The sequence below is a fragment of the Sciurus carolinensis genome, chromosome 4, assembly GCF_902686445.1.
Source record: "Sciurus carolinensis chromosome 4, mSciCar1.2, whole genome shotgun sequence".
In the NCBI taxonomy this organism is placed as follows: Eukaryota; Metazoa; Chordata; class Mammalia; order Rodentia; family Sciuridae; genus Sciurus; species Sciurus carolinensis.
Window position 1 is genome coordinate 62,232,015 of NC_062216.1, and position 19,847 is coordinate 62,251,861.

The 19,847-nt window shown below is 36.3% G+C and overlaps 2 protein-coding genes across 9 annotated transcripts in view; one reads left to right on the forward strand and one right to left on the reverse strand.

Moving 5' to 3' along the window:
• Rbpms (RNA binding protein, mRNA processing factor) overlaps positions 1-19,847 on the reverse strand; it is a 167,115-nt gene that overhangs the window by 104,896 nt on the left and 42,372 nt on the right. The gene's annotated exons all lie outside the window — the stretch shown is intronic.
• Positions 9,583-9,983, forward strand: LOC124982139 (elongin-C-like). Its single transcript, XM_047548393.1, has one exon. The coding sequence runs from the start codon at positions 9,636-9,638 to the stop codon at positions 9,981-9,983; it is 348 nt and encodes a 115-aa protein (XP_047404349.1). The 5' UTR covers positions 9,583-9,635.

Sequence of the window (19,847 nt, forward strand, 5' to 3'; positions counted from 1 at the left end):
TGAGGCATAAAAGAAGGCCTGTATAACCTAAGAATATCCAGATGTGAATGTGTGAGTATTAAGAAATCACTGTTACTTTCTACATGCATTTAAGAGGTTAAGTGCTCTAGGCATTTGAAGGTGAGGGGGGGAAAGATTCACGTGGAGTACAGGGGTTTAAATCCTGATTCTGCGACTCACTTGTCTGCTATGCACCATGAAGTCACTTTACCTTTCCATTCCTAAGTTTGCTCATCTTAAAATGTGTTCACAAAGTCTTTGATACTCCTCCATTCAAAAGGTAGAATTTGATTCCCCTTCCCTTCACTGTGGGCTTCCCTTGATGATTCAATTCCAGTGAGGCGAATAATGATAAAAATGACAGTGTATGACTTCTATGACTAGGTCAAAAAGGCATGTGGCTTCCTGAGAAGCTGCGCCTAGATGACTTTCTCTGGGAGAAGCTGGTTGTCAGCATGTGATTATACCCAAGAAGCCCTACGGGGAGAATCTACATGACAAGTAATTGAGGTCTCTGTCCAAATGTCATCTGAGAGTACCATCTTGGAAGCAGATCTCCCAGCCTCAATCAAGTCTTCAGATGACTGCAGCCTTCACTAAAAATATCTTGACTGCAACTTTATGAGACCCTAAGTTAGGCCACCTACCTAAGCTATTCCTAAATTCCTGGCCCCTCAGAAACTGAAAGAATAAATGTTGTTGTTTTAGTTAGTAGTAACTTGTTACAGCTATTCCAAGAATTAAATGAGTGGGTACATGTATAGGGAGCTCAGTGCTTGGCTCACAGTAAGAGCTCAAACAATGTTATTCTACTTAACATGGTTTACAACATTCAAAAACAAGATGTATTTTCATGTACCAAAACAATCTCCATGATGGAGATGCCTCATGTTCAGCCCAGAGCAACAGAGTCAGCCACTTATGGACTGAGACCTCTGAAACCATGAGCCCCAAATAAACTTCTACCCCTCTTTCAGTTGTTCTTGTCAGGTATTCTATTTATAGGAACAAAAGCTAACTAAGATAATTAATTACTTATATTTCATTCCAGTTAAGATATGTGTAGATAGAACAGTTCTCAGAGTGCCAGAGTCTATATTCTAATATAACCAAATAAAGACACAATCAATATCCCAGGTATGCAGCGCTGTTGTGCCAAAGCTTTTCAATTATGCATCTCACATGACACAGAAAACAAAAGAACAAAAATATAAATTTAAAATATTTTGAATTGTATCAGGAAAAAGACTTAAGAAGGTCAAGCACAAGGAAGTTCACAGAGCAAACATATATGCAGGCTACATTTTGTAGTAACAGTGCTCTGGTGAGTTCATTACTAAGAATCTATTCTCTTTCCTAAATGAATTCTTACAGGAAAATTCATTCAACAAATATTTGTTTGCATTAAAAATGCCATAAGGCCAAAATGCAAATTTTATAATACATCTTCTTTTAAGTCAGCTGCTTTCTTTAATTCACAAACTAGTTTACTTCAAGCACTTAGCTCAGTGTTTGAGTACTTCCAGAAAAAGAGCAAACTTCTATTTTTGAAGTTTAGATCACCTCCTAGTTTTTCCAATTGTAAGAATTTCCAATTTCAGAAAATATTCAAAATATTTAGGCCACAATTTGTATACCCCAGGCTATTACAGAAACTACCCTCCATTGAAGACATACTTGTTCAATCTGATAACCACCTATAATTAATTCTATTAACCATTTACTTATCACTTGGATCAAGTCAATATTAAGTTTCTGTTATTTCTTATATATAGAAATTATGCAAAGTGATACAGATTGAATAAGATTTGATGACTTACAAGTAGGAATGCATGTGTATGCTGGGAACAATAAAAGATTTATCACAAATGGGGGGTAAATGGTAAGGTTTAAGATTGAGAAATAACCTAGGTTAATGTGCTTAATATGTGCTTTCAAATCTAAAATACTTGTTTAAAGTTTGCTGAAACCCTGAATCTGGGTTCCCTAGTACTGTGTAACTTTTCAATAACTATAATGGAGAAAGACCATTAAAATAAGCCAATAGTGTAAACCATACTTCTACTTTAAAACAAGCAGCTCAGAATATGTAGCAATGAATCCCACCATTATGTAAAACTATGATGCATCAATAAAAAACATGGGTGGAAAAAAGCTGTTGAGGGCATTGGTACTAATTTCTCTCTGGGTCTCAGTTTCCTTATGCTTAAAATAAAAGTGCGAAAGAGTTATTTCTAGGTTCCACTCTGATTACAAAGGTATACTGAAAGAAAGTTTTTGTTAAAAGTATACTGGGGTCGCAGGACTCCAATCTTGCCACTGAGAACCCCTTAACTCACTTTTCATTATATATTCATTTAAGTATAATTATTAAGTTGTGATTTTTATTTAAGATTTGTGCAATAATTCAAACAAAATGATACCTTAGGCCACAAACTTAAAGAATTTAGCACACAGTTTCCAGTGTAAAACAAGGTAAATGTGCTCCAAAGCTACTGATTTGCAGTCAATTCTTCAGACACTTGCATGTACTGTCCAAGTGTCCTCTGTGAAAGCATTACTTAAGAGTATATATAGTGCATAAGCACACAAACTCTGAGGCCAGTTTGCTGGATTTGGATTCCAGCTCCAACATCTATTAGTTGAGCAATCTTAGACAAGATATTAACTAATTAAGATCTCGATTTCCTCATCTACAAAATGGGAAAAATAAGTCAAGAGGATTAAACAATGAAAATTTATAAAGCATTTAGAAAACTGTCTGGCAGTCGAGCATGGTGGCACACATCTGTAATTCCAGGCTGAGGCAGGAGGATTTCAAGTTTGAGCAAAGCCTAGGTAATTTAGCAAGACCTTGTCTCAAAATAAAAATAAAAAAAAGGGCTGAGAATGTAGCTCAGAGGTAGTCTGGTCCAGTAACACACACACACACACACACACACACACACACACACACACACACACAAATTGCCTGGCACAGAGTAAAGCACTATACAAGTTTTTGTTAAATAAATATGACCAGAGTGTTAAGTGAGAGGGAGGAGGCAAAACTTAAGACTCATATTAAGATTCAATATTCTGTTGAAAATCATAAAATCTTAAAGTTGGAAGTAATCCCCAAAGTAATAGTTTCCAATCAATGCTGAAATCTCCTCTACACTATCTCTAACAGATATTAACTACAGCCAGATTGTGCTTGAGCATTTTGGATAGTAAAAGACCCTAAGTCCAGTTTCTCTAATTTTGCAGTCTTTTCCATGTTAGTAGTCCAAATGAAAGCTCTTAGGGGTGGTTGAAAGCAATATTTAAACTTGGTCAGGGAATAATAATGTTTTATATATATTGATTCCCCTCCCCCTCCCCCTCTCTTTCTCTTTCTTCTTCTTTCTCTCTCTCTCTCTCTCTCTCTCTCTCACACACACACACACACACACACATACACACACACAATATTCCTCAAGCAAAAAAGAAAGAAGTAAATGCTTCCAAAATGTTTTGTTAGCAATACCTCACCCCCAATATTTCTTTTGGGTCAGGAAGAAAGGTTTGGGAGAAGGAGAGGGAGGAAAGAAAGTAGTAAACTGAAGAATGAATCTTTTGGTAGCTTGTCATCCCTCTTCTGCTCCCACCCCATGAGGACACAGCAAGAAAGTGGCCATCTGCAAACCAAGATGTGGGCCTCTACCAGAACCTGGTCATGCTGCACACCTATCTCAGACTTCTAAACTCTAGAAATAAATTTCCATCATTCAGAAAAAATAAAAATAAAAATAAAAAAATAAATATGACCACCTTTAATTGCTATCTGGTAGCAGTTTCTGTTGACAGAAACAGAAAGAATATTACAGAAACAAATTACCCAAATTCTAAAATTCAGGGTTTCACTTAGCCAGCTAAAGGCATTTTGAATAGTTACCCATAATAACATACTGCTTTAATAGCTATTAAAGAAAACAAACAAACAAAACAAAATGACCATAGAACACACTGTATATACAATACGGCTTATTCATACCACCACCTTCCAGGACCTTGGACTTCCATTTTAAGGTTTAATGTGAATATGTATTTGTAATATAATACATTTGTAAAGAATAAAAAGAAAACAGTGTGTTTTATACAAACCAGGTCAATATTCTTCATTTTGTGAATTTCAAATCATTTAGGCAATTACCAAAACTACTTTTCCATATAAGAAAGAATTCTCGGAATTGTTGGGACCTGGGGGCATGTGAGGGATCTTTCAGAGCGAACATGACCTGGCCTGTCAGTAATCTCTGGAACCCCATGTGCCAGCTCAGCTCTGGCCAGAACACGGACTAAGATATGTGCGGGCAAAACAATTCTCACAGTGCCAAAGAGTTTGTGTTTTAATATGACCAAATAAAGACACAACCAACATCCCAGACATGCATTTTCACTGTGCCAAAGCTTCTTAATCACTCTTCCAAATGGCGACATCTAAGTTACTGTGATTTATTTGGATCTTAGTGGAAGAATTTCCAAATAATATAAATCAAATAGAATTTTAAAAATTTCATCAGAAATCTGAAAGACCACATATGTAGATATTAAACTACAAATACCCATGATTTTTCAAAAAATTGTTTTAGTGTGGTTAACACCATAAACCACATACAATACTCTCTCCCCGCCCCCAACCAAAATTATATCAGGGTACTATGGTAGATGAAAATGGATCCCTGACCTTAAACCTTGCTAGTTGTGATGGTGTACACCTATAATCCCAGCAAAGAGGTTGAGGCAGGAGGATTGAAAATTTTGAGATCAGTCTCAGCAACTCAGCAAGACCCTGTCTTAAAATAAAGGGATCAGATAAAATATGTAGATCAGTGGTAAACTGCACCTGGGTTCAATCCCCAGTATCACAAACAAAAAATCTTTAATAGCTCTACCTTTCCATACTGTTCGAATATAAGCAGAGCTTGGACAAATGACCCATAACCTTCAGATGACCCTTTAAGGTTAGCACAAGCATCATGTTTTGCCCAAATAACTTAATCTGCAGAGTATGACCATCAAAATTTTTCAATTTTATTTGCAATGTCATCTTTGATGACGAGACATTAAAAAAAAGAACATCAGATAAATACACAAAGACGTACATCTTGCTTTAGAAATACACTAAGAAACAAACAAAATTGCTGTTTTTCTAGTCTCATAATCAGCACTGCTAGCATGCATCAATTTCTTATAACTACATCAAAATAAAATTTCTAAGGCTTTGGCTTTTGACTATTCCATGCACCATCACTTCCCTGGGCTCTACTGGTACTTGGTAACAATGCACCTTTGGAATAAAAGATTTTTTAATAGTTAATTTTTGCTTCCAAGGAAGGCTTTATTCTCCATTTACAAACCCAAATTAAACTATACTTCTCCAAGGAAGCTTCGTCCCATCGTTCTACTTCTTTCCCTTTTTCTCTTCTGAATCTCACTGCACTGAATGAGTGAATCAGTCATGATTTAATCCTGTTCTTTAATTGCTTTACAGGCTTTAGTTAACTCCTTTCCAATTAAATTATAAATTCCTTGAGATCAGGAAATGTATCTTATTCACATAATATTATAACTTTGGATTAGGGACCTAATTTTAGGTATCTAAGTTTCTTATGCATCTGACATTTACAGATGATACACTAATCATGAATTTATATACGTGAATTATAGATTCAGTGATATGTAAGACAATACTACCCTAAAGTATTTGATAATTCCTCTTTTTGTCTTATGCCCAAGACACAAGGATTAATCTCATCCTTAACTGGTTGTCAATATATTTGTTTCTAAGAGTCAGCTACCTTCTGTTAAGTGCAGAAAGAATGGCATATGTGCTATTTAATTACAAGAAAAAGGAAGCATGATTCTCTAAATAAAAACAATAATAATTTACCTCTGTGGTTAAAGCATACTAAAGATTTAAATGTGAACAAAAGGAGTTGTGGAATAAGAGTTGTAAAATCACATACACAATTCCTCCTGATGATCCCCCAAACAAAAACACCCTCATGTATTCCATGTTTCACTATTTATCTTAGATCTTATTTTCTTGACATGCAGAATGGACATTAACATTTGCCACCTTCAAAGAGACAAAACAAAAAAAAAGCATGAAATAAATCAAGTATCTTTAAGTTGTGGACAGGTAACACTAGTTGTACACATTTCCATTTTTCAATAGTTGACTAACAATCCTAAGTTGCCTCTTTACTACTATTGGGACTTGGGGTTATATATGTAGAAGAAAATATGGTGAGGTCAAGAAAAGAAAGAAGAAAAGAATTAGAAAAGTAATCTTCCAGAGGAAAGATAACATAACCACAAGATGTCTGCTAAAATGCAGATGGCTGGGACTCTAACCCAGAAATTCTGATTCAGCAGATTTGGGGATGAAGCTTAGGAATCTAAAATTTCTTTTTTTGGGGGGGTTAGGGGGTTGTTACCAGGGATTGAACCCAGGGGTGCCAACCACTGAGTCACATCCCCAGCCCTTTTTATTTTGAGACAGGATCTCACTAAGTTGCTTAGAGACTCGCTAAGGAGTCAAACTTTTTAACAAGCAACAAGGATGGTTTTCTTAATCTGGCATATTTGGGAAAACACTGATATAACACATAACCAAATATTCAGGAAGGGTTTCTAGTTTTAAAAGAATGTATAAACAACATTCATTGATACCTACTCCCACTAAGATTAAGTTGTGGCCCTGGAAAACTCCTTACTGCCAAGTGTCACTGGGCCTATAAGGGAGACATTGCTTCATTCTGGAAGAGGTATCTTGGAGTCAAGTGAAGAGAAAATCTTGTATAGGCAGAAAAGAATCAGATCTTTTCAGATGAGAAACAGGTTTACAATTTATGAGGTACTTCTGCATAGGAGGAAATCGCAAAATCTGAAATTAAACTAGTGATACCATGAACTTCCATTATTTTTCTTTACTGAAAACAATGCAATTAAAGAATTAATTCTGGGGCTGGGGAGATAGCTCAGTTGGTAGAGTGCTTGCCTTGCAAACACAAGGCCCTGGGTTCGATCCCCAGTACTGCCAAAAAAAAAAAAAAAAAAATTCTTCTGAGACACTCCCTAAATTTCTAAGAAGCTAAACTGAATTGTTTTTTCTTTTAAAGAAAAGTAGAATATCTGAGTAGCTGATTCACAAACCAAGAGGAAATGATTAATTAATGAAAGCTTACCACTTGTAAGACTATTTGTTCAAACTTGACTGTGCAATTATCATATAGAATTTTATTAACTGACATTAGCTTCAATACATCTACTGGGGCCTGAGATTCTGTATTTCTATGCCGGGTCCTCTATGGCATGCTAGCAAGATTATATACGAGTAGTTGACTGAACTTTAATGTGCAAGAGGATCATGGGGGAATATACAATGGTTATTCAAAATGAAGACCAAAAGGTTACTAATAAAGTTTAATATCTTATTCTTGGGAACTTACAGGGAAAGGAAGACATTAGTACTAAGCAACCATACTTCAAGGCAGTTTAAAATGTCTGTAAAGAACAGTAAATCACAATTTACTCTTCAAGGAAAGGATATGCTGACATTCTAAGAAGGGAAACTTTGGAAAAGATTTTGAAGTTGTGATTAGAAAACAACTAGTAAACAAGAAAAGGTCATTTTTAGACAACATATCTCATACAACATAAATTCTGAGTCAGCCTCCCTAATTCTGACATGTAAATGGTTATATGTTAAAGCTAGCTGTCCTGGTATATGCTGTGTAGTACACAACACCTATGAACAACTCAGTGGTTGGCAGGAACTTGAGACTTAAGGACCACTTATACTCTTCTCCACCTGGGCTATCACCATAGAGGTCAAAGATGGCAGAAGTAGAGGAATTACAAACAAAGGATCATTCCTATGTACTAACAGTATTTTTTTTTTTTTAATCGTGGAGTAGGTGGAGGTAGGGAAGTGATTAATACAGTTATGATGATCAAGTACATCTAGTGTATGGATAAAATGCCAGCAAGGAATACCTAACTCCCACCTAGTGATTCTCTACCTTTCCTCCCCATCACATCTAGCATATTTTGTTTACTACAATTTTGATGCCCTCTCTGTAACTGGTAACACATAGTACAATCATCTATGTGCATCAAACATGAGTTGTTCATTCCTTCCAGTTCTCTCACAGCCTGGACTTCAGGGGCCCTGGTTTCTGGTCACCACCAACTGTCCTCAAGAATACACATATTTTTTATAACTAAACACTAATGATGTAAAATGCACTTCTGATTACTGCCTGCCTCTTATTTAAGTTTGTGCATTACATCCTATACTGTTCTTAGAAATGTGGCAGCATCTTGCAAAAGAGAAAGATAGAGTAATATGGAGGAAAAACATTTGACAAAGAATTTTGAGTCCTATGTTCTAGTACTAATGATGTTTATCTGCCATTTCCCTAAAAACTGCCATTTATGGAAATGACATCTTTCTGAGCATGCTTGAAATACTCTGACTAACAATGGAAAAAGAAACAGAGTGAACCATTATATGGTGGTTCCAGGATTATGACAATTCCTGGAATAACACTACTATTGCTGACTTGTTCACCATTCTTTAGAAGATGAGAAAGGTTTGTACAATTAGCAATTGGATTTTAAAAAACAAATGGGCTCAATGTCTACATAAATAAAATACGCCTCCAAAGCCTGTGCAAATATCTCCAGTTTCTCACTTGTTCTCCATTCTTAGCAGCGTATCCATCACCAACAGACTGTTTCCTGCTGGGAAACATCAGTAAGATGGCAGTTTTCCCTGAGAAAGACACTAGCCTTATTCACACTTTTAGAGCCTGAAATAGTGTGAGGTATTCCAAAGAGAAAACTGTTTGAAAGATAATAATCTTTATCAAAATCTCAACTCAGTTCCTGTACAAAACATTCTGGCTTTGCTTGACAGACAATCTTCACATGACCTATATCAAAACATCCACTAAATAATGAAAGACAGCTCAGTCCTGTCTAATCAGAAAGCCCCATGTGAGTACAGACCTGTTGTCAACAGCTGAAGTAATTCCTGATAAACATCATTTTATACATGAAGTTTATTACAAAAGGAGCAGTCAAGGACAGGACATATTTTAAAGATCTTTCTCTTGGGGAAGTATTAAAATAGAAATCTTCTGAGTCTAAGGGCATGGGGATACTAGGTGTGAATCTACAGACCCAAGGAACCTGTGTTCCTCAAATGTGAAATGCTACCTCTATTCCTCAAATGTAAAATCATATGAAAAAGAAAAGATTGCTCTGCTGTGGTACCCAGGGTCTGTGCAAGACCCCAGGATGGAAACTCTTTTTTTGTGTGTGTGTGGGGGGGAGAGGGGGTGGGAGAAGGGCATGCAAATAGTCTACCTCCAGGGCATTTAAAGCAGCACCCCCCCCTTTTTTTTTTTTACTATTAAGATATGCTTCCAGGCAATGGGAAACCAAATAAAACCAAACAAATAAGGGGCAGGCAGCTGGGGTGGGGGGGGTGGCCCTGGAGTAGGGGCTGTGGCGGTACGAGGGGACTCTGCGGTAGCTGCAGGGCTGACGAGAAACTACTATCGTTCTTGAGAAACCAAAGTAGAATTTATAAGAATGTAATGGATGGAGAAGAGAAAACCTATGGTGGCTGTGAAGGCCCTGATGCCGTGTATGTCAAATTAATATCCTCTGATGGTCATGAATTTATTGTAAAAAGAGAGCATGCACTAACATCAGGAACAATAAAACCCATGTTGAGTGGCCCAGGTCGGTTTGCCGAAAATGAAACCAATGAGGTCAATTTTAGAGAGATTCCTTCACACGTGCTATCAAAAGTATGCATGTATTTTACCTACAAGGTTCGCTACACTAACAGCTCCACTGAGATTCCCAAATTCCCAACTGCACCTGAAATTGCACTGGAACTGCTGATGGCTGTGAACTTCCTAGATTGTTACATAAAATAAATTATAATAAACTGTTAATTTTTTCAGTATTTAATACCTGTAGTTCAGTTAGTAATTTTTTCATATATGGCAGGTTGCCTGTATGCAATTGAACTACAAATTTAATTGCAAAGCAGATTTTCTTCTGTTCTTTTGCATAGCAATCAGTTGAAACTTGTTTCCTACATCAACAAATTAAGGACATTTTCACAAACTTAGAAATAAACAATTATGCCAAAAACAAACAAACAAATAAATTAATTGCTACATTTATCTGTGTTGTCATTAAAGACTGTGCCAGCTGTTAAAATTCTAGTTTTTTCATAGTCATGCCATTCCGAAAATATTATGCATTATTTTATGTGACAACTTTTACCTCTTCAAGTGTCATGACATATGCTCACAACTCCAGAGCTCCCAGTCAAAAATAAAGGTGTGCACATGTATGATGTTCTGCTCATACCTCCAGACCCTTAACAGACATGAACTTCCATGGTGTTTGTCCCACCCTCCTTCCTTCTCAAAGTCCAGTTCTGGATATGAAGAGTAAAAGCAGAGATGACATTAAGACCATCCAGTGTTTCTATCAGACTGAAAGTAAGTCTACCCCAAATACCAAGCCCAAAGAAGTCCATCCACAAGACTATTTCATGCTGAATTGTTTAATTATTAATTCTTGGGAACTAGCATGCAAGTGATTACATATTCTACCTCCAGGGCTTTTAAGGCAGTCAGTCTACTTTTAAACAAATATTAAAATGCTGGCTAGTCACTGTGCTCCTTTAAAACTGTCTAGATGTGGCAATCTAGATTTTCATCCATCATTCTCCCATTCCTTTGTTTTAAGAGGCAAATTATTTGGAAGAAGGAAACCATGTATTATTTTATTTTGATATGGCAACCTGTATTCCATCTGTGTTCCCCAGTAACACCTCCACTTGTTTAAAAGAAAGATAAACTATTGTTTAAAAAGGGTTGGAGCCCTGTTTCTAAACAGGACATCGTAGTTGACTTGAAGTGTAACTAAAAGTAAATTGTAATTTTTCATGATTTTCTGTTGAAACCAAATCCTACCTATAAAACTGTGCAATTGGGCATTGAAGGAATCCTTTCTAAAACAATGGAAAAATACTCTCTCAAAGACAAAATGTCTAAAAGCCCAGAGAAACAGAAACTCTAGGATCTGGCCTCAAGTATCATTGGAGCAGTGATGCTCCTCCAGTCTATCATCTTGAGGCCCATTTTTCCTTGTGTGAGGTAGAGGTGACAGAACTTGCTTCAGTCTCCATGTGAAAGGAGGAGGTGGGAAGAAGACCCACTCTGAAAACTGAGAGCTGAAGGGGAGAAGGGGACATTGAATTTGCTTTAAGATATCAGAATAAGGGAGACTAAGGCAGAAAAGGAAGGTCATGTTGTTTCCTTGTGTTTAAATTAAAAAAAAAAAAAATCACATTTAAGAGCACTGAAAGTTTTTTGTTTTCTATTTTCCATTCTCTTTTCTTTCATTCCTAACTAGATTCATGAAGCATTTAAGTAATACACATCATAATGGCAAACTGTTCAAAAAAAAGCCTCGTAAAGTGGGGTTAGCACTGCCCTCACTGTTCACCCTTGCAGAAATTTCCTATAATTCTAAATTCAGCAATAAAATGAAATGCACAAAACCTCCAAATTTCTAAGTCTCAGGGGCTGAGCAGACAAGCTAGCCAAGATAGCTGACAAAATAAACACCCCAGGGGCATAGTCTTCATTCTTTGATAAAGCAAATATGGAGAAGAAATGAACAGTATATAGAGTTGAAAAATACTACCAAGCATTTTATTACATGATTCATTTAATTCTAACTCAAACAAGGTAAATTAGATTCTATTTCTGTTCCCATTTTGCAGATGAGGAAACAGTTTCAGAAAGTAACCTGTTCAAGGTACCCAAACTAAGAAAGTGACAGAACCAAGATTAGAACCTTGAACAAGATCTGACTCATGAATCCAAGGACTCACCCATCACACACATTTCTACCCACTGCCCTCTAGATTCTTTTTCAAGTTCATACAAATGTCTAGAGCTACCTTCTTCTCCTTTGGGTGCACTGAAACGTCTACAGTATTTGATTTTTAAAAAGACACCATGACTTCAATTTGAGAGGCAACACAGTCAAAAGGGGACAAAATCAGAAGAATGGTTTTAAGACTAGTACTGAAAACAAATGGGAGAGCTGATCCTCAAGCTAATGTAAAGAAGGGTACAAGGCAAATACTGGAAACATGTCATTTTGCAAGCTTCTAAGTGTCTTCTACCTTGGTTACGCTGTACAACCAAAAATGTGCATAAGAGGACTTCATACATGCTAAATGTTGCAAGGCATGTGAAAAATACCAAATGCAGTATGTTAGTCAGCTTAATATCCCTGTGACCAGAATACCCAGTAAGATCTCCATAGAGGAGGAAAAGTTTATTCTGGGCTCATGGTCTCATAGGTTTAGTTCATAGTTGGCCAAGTTCATTGATCTGGGCCCAAATGAAGCAGAACATCATGGCAGAAGGGCATGGCAGAGTACGTTGCTCACTTCATAGTGGCCAGAAAGCAGAGAATGGCAGGGAAGGTAAACCCTTGTAGGACACACCCACAGTGACCTACCTCCTCCAGCCACGTCTCACCTGCTTATATACCACCCAATTAGTCCACTTAAAGGAGGATGAGTTGATTAGGTTACAGCTCTCTAATCATTTAACCTCTGAACATTCCTTCATCAACACAGGAGCTTTTGGGGAACATCTCATCCAATCATAACACACAGGGTTACTCTAATGCTTAACTAACATACACAGTAAGTTAAATTCCAATTTTCCAATTAATAGAAAAGAACTATACAAACATTGTATAGAACTAGAAACCACATCTAGTTTTATATTTTCTATGATTCGTTATGAACAGTGGTCACTGTATTTGCAAATTATCTCAATAATTTGTTTACTTTTCGTGTTGGAGTCCTATTACTTCTAACAGAGAAAATCTAGGAACACAGAAAAGTTAAATTATAGATTGCTACAGAAAAAGGGAAAAGTAGACTAAAATGCTTTAGAAATCTCCCGTTTATATTCAAAGAACTTTCTATACTCCATCATCTAGCAAAAGAAATGTAATTACAAATGAAGTATGTGATAGTTATATTAACAGCATTGCTTTAAACTCCCCCCCTCAAATATCATACAGCATTTTGTGGAAATGAGTAAATCTACTGGTGATATAGAAATAAGTAAAAAACATGACAGATGCAATTATGTATACTGACACAATAAAATTCTAAATTATGTATTTCAATGAGAGTTGGATTGAAAACTTCTTTCTTCCATTCTCTACTGAATTTTTTTTTAAACTTATATTTTACTTTTGTTGTTGATGGAGGTGGGGTTTGTCTGTCTTGCAGTGCTGGTGATCAAATCCAGGTCAAACATGGTAGTCATATGCTCTACCATTGAGCTTCAACCCAAGCCCATTTTACATTTTAAAATAATTATGTACTCTTATGAAGTCTTTCCTAAATTAAGAATTAGGAAGTCTCTCTTTTTAAAATTTTATTTCTGATTTATAATATTATGTATTTTAAAAAATTTAAAAATTTTATTTGTTCTAATTAGTTGTACATGACAGTAGAATACATTTATAGTTTGGTTGATTATGAATGGACTGTAATCTCTCATTTTTCAGATTATACATATTGCAGGATCACATCAGTCATGTAGTCACAGATGTACATGAGGTAATAATGTCTGTTTCACTCTACTATCATTCCTTTCCCCATACCCCTTCCCCTCCCGAGATTTCTTCTTTTTTCTTCACAGGTGGAAAAAAAAGAAGAAAATATTTTTTTAGGGATGTCCAAGACTGGTATCCCAATGACTATATAATGGAAGTGAGGCTTTTTTGTTGGTGGTGGTGAGTATCCACAATTGATGAAACACTACACTTAATATTACACTCCTCAGCAGAACTGCTCATTTTCCTCAGCATCTATTCTTCCCATTTTACATAGGAATAAATTTCAACTGGGTGCATTAATTTCCTAAACATCCTTGCTAATTAGGACTACATTACTAACTTCTGGCCTATGCTGTGGGCAGAAGTGATGCTTGTCAATTCTAGGTTATGCCTTTAGAGGGAGTGTTTCCTCCCTTTTTCCTGTTTGGAACATGAGGGTGAAAAGTGAAGCAGCATACTTAGACCATAATCTTAGACCATCTGTGGAAGATGGCAGAACATCGAATTACAAAGTCCCCAATGAAGTCCCCCATCATACTGACACAGACAACTTTTCTTAGTTGAGAGAGAAATAAAACATTTTATGTTTAAGCTACATTATTTGGGTTTTGGTTGCTGCAGTCAATTTCATATCACACACATATGTATACCCACCACCAGGAAGTTATTCTAATAGTATAACTAAATGTAATCTCATTTTAAAGCTAAGCTGATAAGTGATAATTGAAAAATTAATCTACCTGTATTAAGTATTAAAATAAAAAAAAGTAAAACTATCTAAGTCATCTCATCTTCCTTTCTTTACTTCCTTGGCTTTTAGTAACAAGTCAAACAGCCTCACCCTTACTGATTGCTGAACTTGACTCATTCTTGTTAAATGAGCAGAACATAAGGTTTTAAATACTGTGAGACTATTAATAAAATGTACTAAATGACCATAACTACTTCACTGATTAAACATAATAAAAGAGAAAGTGGACTACAAGGCATCCCTGACCATAAAAAACTACAAAATAATCCTTTAAAAATTCATTTGTGTAACATGAAGCAATAAAGATAAATAAATCTATGCAAAGGAAGCAAGGCTTACTTTACGAAGATGACTTATAGCAATTTTGATTTAACATTCCAAGTTGTTTTTAGTGAAACATATTGGTATGCCTTAAATGATTTCATGGTCTCTTTAGTCCTCACATAAATATATTTATGGAGAGATTACAGCTAATTGATATACTGACACAAACCTGTAATACCAGTAATTTGGGAGGCTGAGGTAGGAAGGTTCCAAGTTTGGGGTCAGCCTCAGCAATTTATTTGAGACTCTGTCTCAAAATAGAAAAGTGTGGGGTGAGAAGCTGGGGATATAGCTCAGAGTACCCTGGGTTCAATCTCCAATAGGGGTGGTGGTGGTGAGGTAATTGATAAAGAAATGACAGGGAGAAAAGAGAAAAATATAAAAACTCCAAAATCAGCTTTCCTTCAATGGAGGATTAGCTTTCATGAACTAAGAGACTACCCGTTTATGGATAAAGTGGAATATGTAGCTCTTCAGAGAATAAATATTTTAAAAACAATTTAATGATATGCTACTCTTCTAAATTGTCTCTTATATATGCAGTTGTTTTGGTCAATGTATCTCTTTCTTCCACATATAAGAACAGTAAGATTTCCCTTAAAATTTTAACTTTTCACAGATTATGTTTCTAGTACCTGATAAATCTTTTCAAAAGTATACATTCCTTTTAGACATGCCCACATTCTTCTTTCTGTTGGGCTTTGAGTAAATATTTGTATTAGGTGGAAAATGAAAATGAAAATCAAAGGGTCTATAAGAACTATAATGTATTTTCTAAGAGTCATAGGATAAAACATACCAGATTGCTATACTACCAGTCAGGCCAATCATATTATAACTATAAATTCACACAGAACATAAACCCTATAATCCTAAATTCAGAAGGCTCTTCTATTTGTTACAGAATAAAGATATCTTAGGAGCAATTAAGTGGCTTAAAACTTAAGAATTTTCTACAGTCAGACGTTACAGAATTGATTCACTGGTCGCAAAGCTGAGCAAAAGATGAAGGTACACAAGGGGCTTTGTATTCTTAAGTGTGCTTAAGAACAGAGGCAAGTCAAGGCAGAAATCACAAGTCACAACGACAACAAAAAAATTTTAAAAACTATTTCAAATCTTTCAAATAAACATTATCTTAAAAATTATTTTTTGAGGAGTCATCTGTTTGGCTAGGCAGCATTGAACACAGAACTTGTCTGTTTTCTTACAATTGGAAAAAGAGTAAATGTAAAGCAAATGAAATAGAAACATGCGAAAAACACACAGGAATGCCCCCCTCTTGTACACTTTAAGTCACATGATTATTCTTTTATTTATTTATTTATTTATTTTTTATTTATTGTGGTGTTGGGGGATTTAACCCAGGGCCTTGTGGTTGCAAGGCAAACACTACCAACTGAGCTATATCCCCAGCCCCTGATTATTCTTTTAAAGATAAGCTAAAAGTAAAAGTATAGAAATAATTTGTTGTTGTACATAACTAACATTTATATTATACTTAATATATGCCAAATGTTTTAGGACTCTATACTTCTAAAACACAATTCTAAAATCTGAAAGACGAAAGTTGCCTGTTTGGGGTGGGGCAGAGGAATGCAAACTCCACAGTAGGTAGCAAAAAGTGACCTAAAGTGATGTAAAATTATGTTTTAAATTTATCCCACACAGTGGGACTTTGTTTCATTGCAGCAATAATGTGCTTAATTACTAAGTACCACCTTAGTCCTCACAGTTATGTTATCTGTGGATTACCGTACTCCTATTAAAATATGTATGCTTCTGAAGTAAAAATATCCCCAAGAATTTTAGATAAAAAGCTGTGGACCTTTAGCAATTAAACTGTCTATATCACAACTCTATTAGGAATTATTTTTCAAAAGAGGAAACCAACGGTTAGAAACCTGTCCAAGATGAACAGTTCTGTGCCTGTCCCTAACCATTATACTATGCAGCCTTTTTTTTCTTTCTACACCATGCAGACAGATGAGGCTTTTTTTGTTTGTTTTCTAGCAGTGATTACCATAATTATTAATGCTGGGTACCATTAAAGAAACTGGTAAAAACCAAACTAACTTAGGCTTCAGAGAAAGGAAAGAGAAAATAGACCTTGGGCACCCTCATTCCAATATTTTACTAGTAAGCATTATCCGTTCAGCATATTGCTCCAAATTAGGATTGTGGCGAAGGTGCAGAATTTGAGATGACTATTGTCAAAATTGGTTTTGATACTGAGGAACCATTGCCAGGGGTGTGGCCACGAACGCTTAAACACATGCTCTTTTCATAACTTCTAATGCCCCAAGCAGGTATTTAAGAGGAGTCACTTTTAATAATAAGCCTTAAAAAAATATTATGGTGAGGAAACAAAAGTAACAATAAGCGACATCACGCCACTAGGGAAAGAGAATCGCCAAGTCTCTTGCAACCCCCTATCACTAGTGTCACCCAAAATACCACCCTCTAACCTTTCCCCAAATCCCTGGAGGAGGCTAAAGGGAACCTTAGAGGTGTTTTGGATTTTGATATCGTCCCACTGCAAAGACTTGGGCCCAGCCCGCGATCCAACATTCCACCACAATGGTGGCGTCTTCCGAGCGCGCGATCGGAAGTGCGGCTGCGCCCCGGACCCAGCTTCCGGCCGCGCCGACGACAGCGCAGCCGGCATCCGCCTGAGGAAAAGAAAAAACCCGAGCCCAGGAGGGCTGTAGGAGATGAGGCCCCACGGTGAGCAAAACAGGAAGCATTCCAGGAAGACTGCGGGGGTGGGGGGCTGTAATGGGAAAGCCTGTGACTGGCTGCGAAAGTTTACACAAACACAAGGCGCCTTCTGGAGCTGCCACAGCGGAGGAGCTGGGATGGAGGAATGGGAATTGAGGAGAGCCAGGAATGGAGTGCTGCAACACGAAGGGCAAGGGTGGAAACAGAATAAGACCTGGACAGGTGGACTATGATACAAATGGGACTGTAAGGAATCCGAAATGTTTTATTTCATTTTGAGTTTATACTGCCTGTATCACCAGAGAACGTTTGGCATACAAAAGGTCCCAAAAACATTGTTTAAAATTGTTACTCAGCCACTACGTGCTCCTAAGAGTCAGAAATTTCCCATTTCAAGTTTATGAGATTCTCTAAGATACGTTGTGTAGAGGAAGCAGATTATAAAGACTTTCCTATTATTAGAGACTATGTGAACAAGAAAACTGATTACAGATAAACTTCCAAAACGGATTTTTTTTCCTGATTTTTTGGAGGCTCATTTTTCAAATATAACAGGAAGGAAATATTGTAACAGAAAGGAAGTTAGGCGGGGCTGGGGTTTTGGCGCAGTGGTAGCAGTGCTTGCCTGGCATGTGTGAGGCACTGGGTTCGATTCTCAGCACCACGTGTAAATAAATAAAGGTCCATCAACAACTTTAAAAAAAATCAAAAAAGGAAGTTATGAGGGGGAGTAAGTGAATCACTGAAGATAGCTGAAAAGATCCACCACCTTATCCATCTTCTTTGTACAGTCTCTTGAGCATTTCATTAATGGGCAAGAAACTCCCTGTGCATTGTACACCTAGTTCCCCTGAGTTTTATCCCTGCTACCTATGACCCCGCCAAAAAAAAAAAAAAAAAAGAAAAATTTAAACTCCACCTTTGTAGGCTGCACATATATCTCATATTGTGCACCCCTAGATACTCAAATTTTATTTGATCATGATTAGTGTTCAAAACGAACAGTTATGGTTACTATTTAAGAAAAAAAAAAAAACAACAAGATGATCAAAGATATTGGCCAATGTTAAAGTGAGAATATTGGAACCCTTATGCACTGTTGGATGGGAATACAAAATGGTGTAGCTGCTATGTAAAAACAACATGGTGGTTCCTAAAAAAATAAAAACAATTACCATATGAGCAGCAATCTTCTGGATATATATTGAAAATAACTGAAAGCATGATCTCAGCCTCAATGCTGATAGCAGCATTATTCACAATAGGCAGGACGTGGAAACAACCCAGATGTCCAGCCAACAGCTGAATAGACAAATGCAATGGACAATTATTCAGCCACAGAAAGGCACATACTACAACATAGATGGTAGCAACAATACTGTTTAAGTCCACTTATAGGAGGTATCTAATCAGATGGGTAGAAACAAGTAGAATGTTGGAGGAAGGGAATTTGTTGTTTAATGGATATATTTGCTGTTTTGCAAGATGTAAAAGGTCTGGAGATTTGTTGTATAACAATGAATATATTTAACACTACTGAATTGTACACTTAAAATAGTAAAAATGACATATTGTATATTAGGTGTTTTTACCACAAAAATTTTTTTAGCAATTAAGTGAGAGAAGTAAATGGGAAACTGACTCTAAGGAAGAACTTTTCCTTCTAATTTTCAGAAAAATGGATATTCGGGATACCAAGAAATTTTCTTACACTATTCCTTTTTTTAGATATTCACTACAAAGTCAGCCTATTAAAGGTTCTCTTAAGGGCTATCAGGTTCCTTGAAAATCATGAATCAGTGCCTCCCTACCATTACACTACTCTGAGAAAAGACTCTCAAAGAAAGAAAATTTTATGAACCAACAAAAACACATTTTTACTTCTTGAAAATTGCTCTTCCATGACTCTTCTACAACTGGAAGAGAGAGACTACATCCTTTCCTTTTGGCTTTGATTAAATAGGTTTATTTTCAAATGGGCTGATAACTGCTCATGTTAACCAAGTAAGAAAGAACAAAATTACCACCAATACTTGGATATTCCTTCTCTGCTAAAAAACATTTACATAAGATCATATCTTCCTATTTCTAGATCTGGATATATACATAATTGATGACCCAAATTGTGACACTGCCAGCCTATTTAATAATATTATTAATGCAAAGGGGAAAAAAAATAAGGCATAGTATTATCTGTTCTTGAAATGCCTCTCCAAGCCTCTTGCCTCCATGTGTTAGGATAAAGATAAAGAACTTAATTTCAGTTACAGAAGTATATGTAATTAGTATTCCTTTATGTACAGGTACTTAGTTAAGATTTTGCTCCAGC

Bases quoted from the DNA above. Each gene is read 5' to 3' on its own strand.
- LOC124982139 (XM_047548393.1), top strand. From the start codon at position 9,636: ATGGATGGAGAAGAGAAAACCTATGGTGGCTGTGAAGGCCCTGATGCC.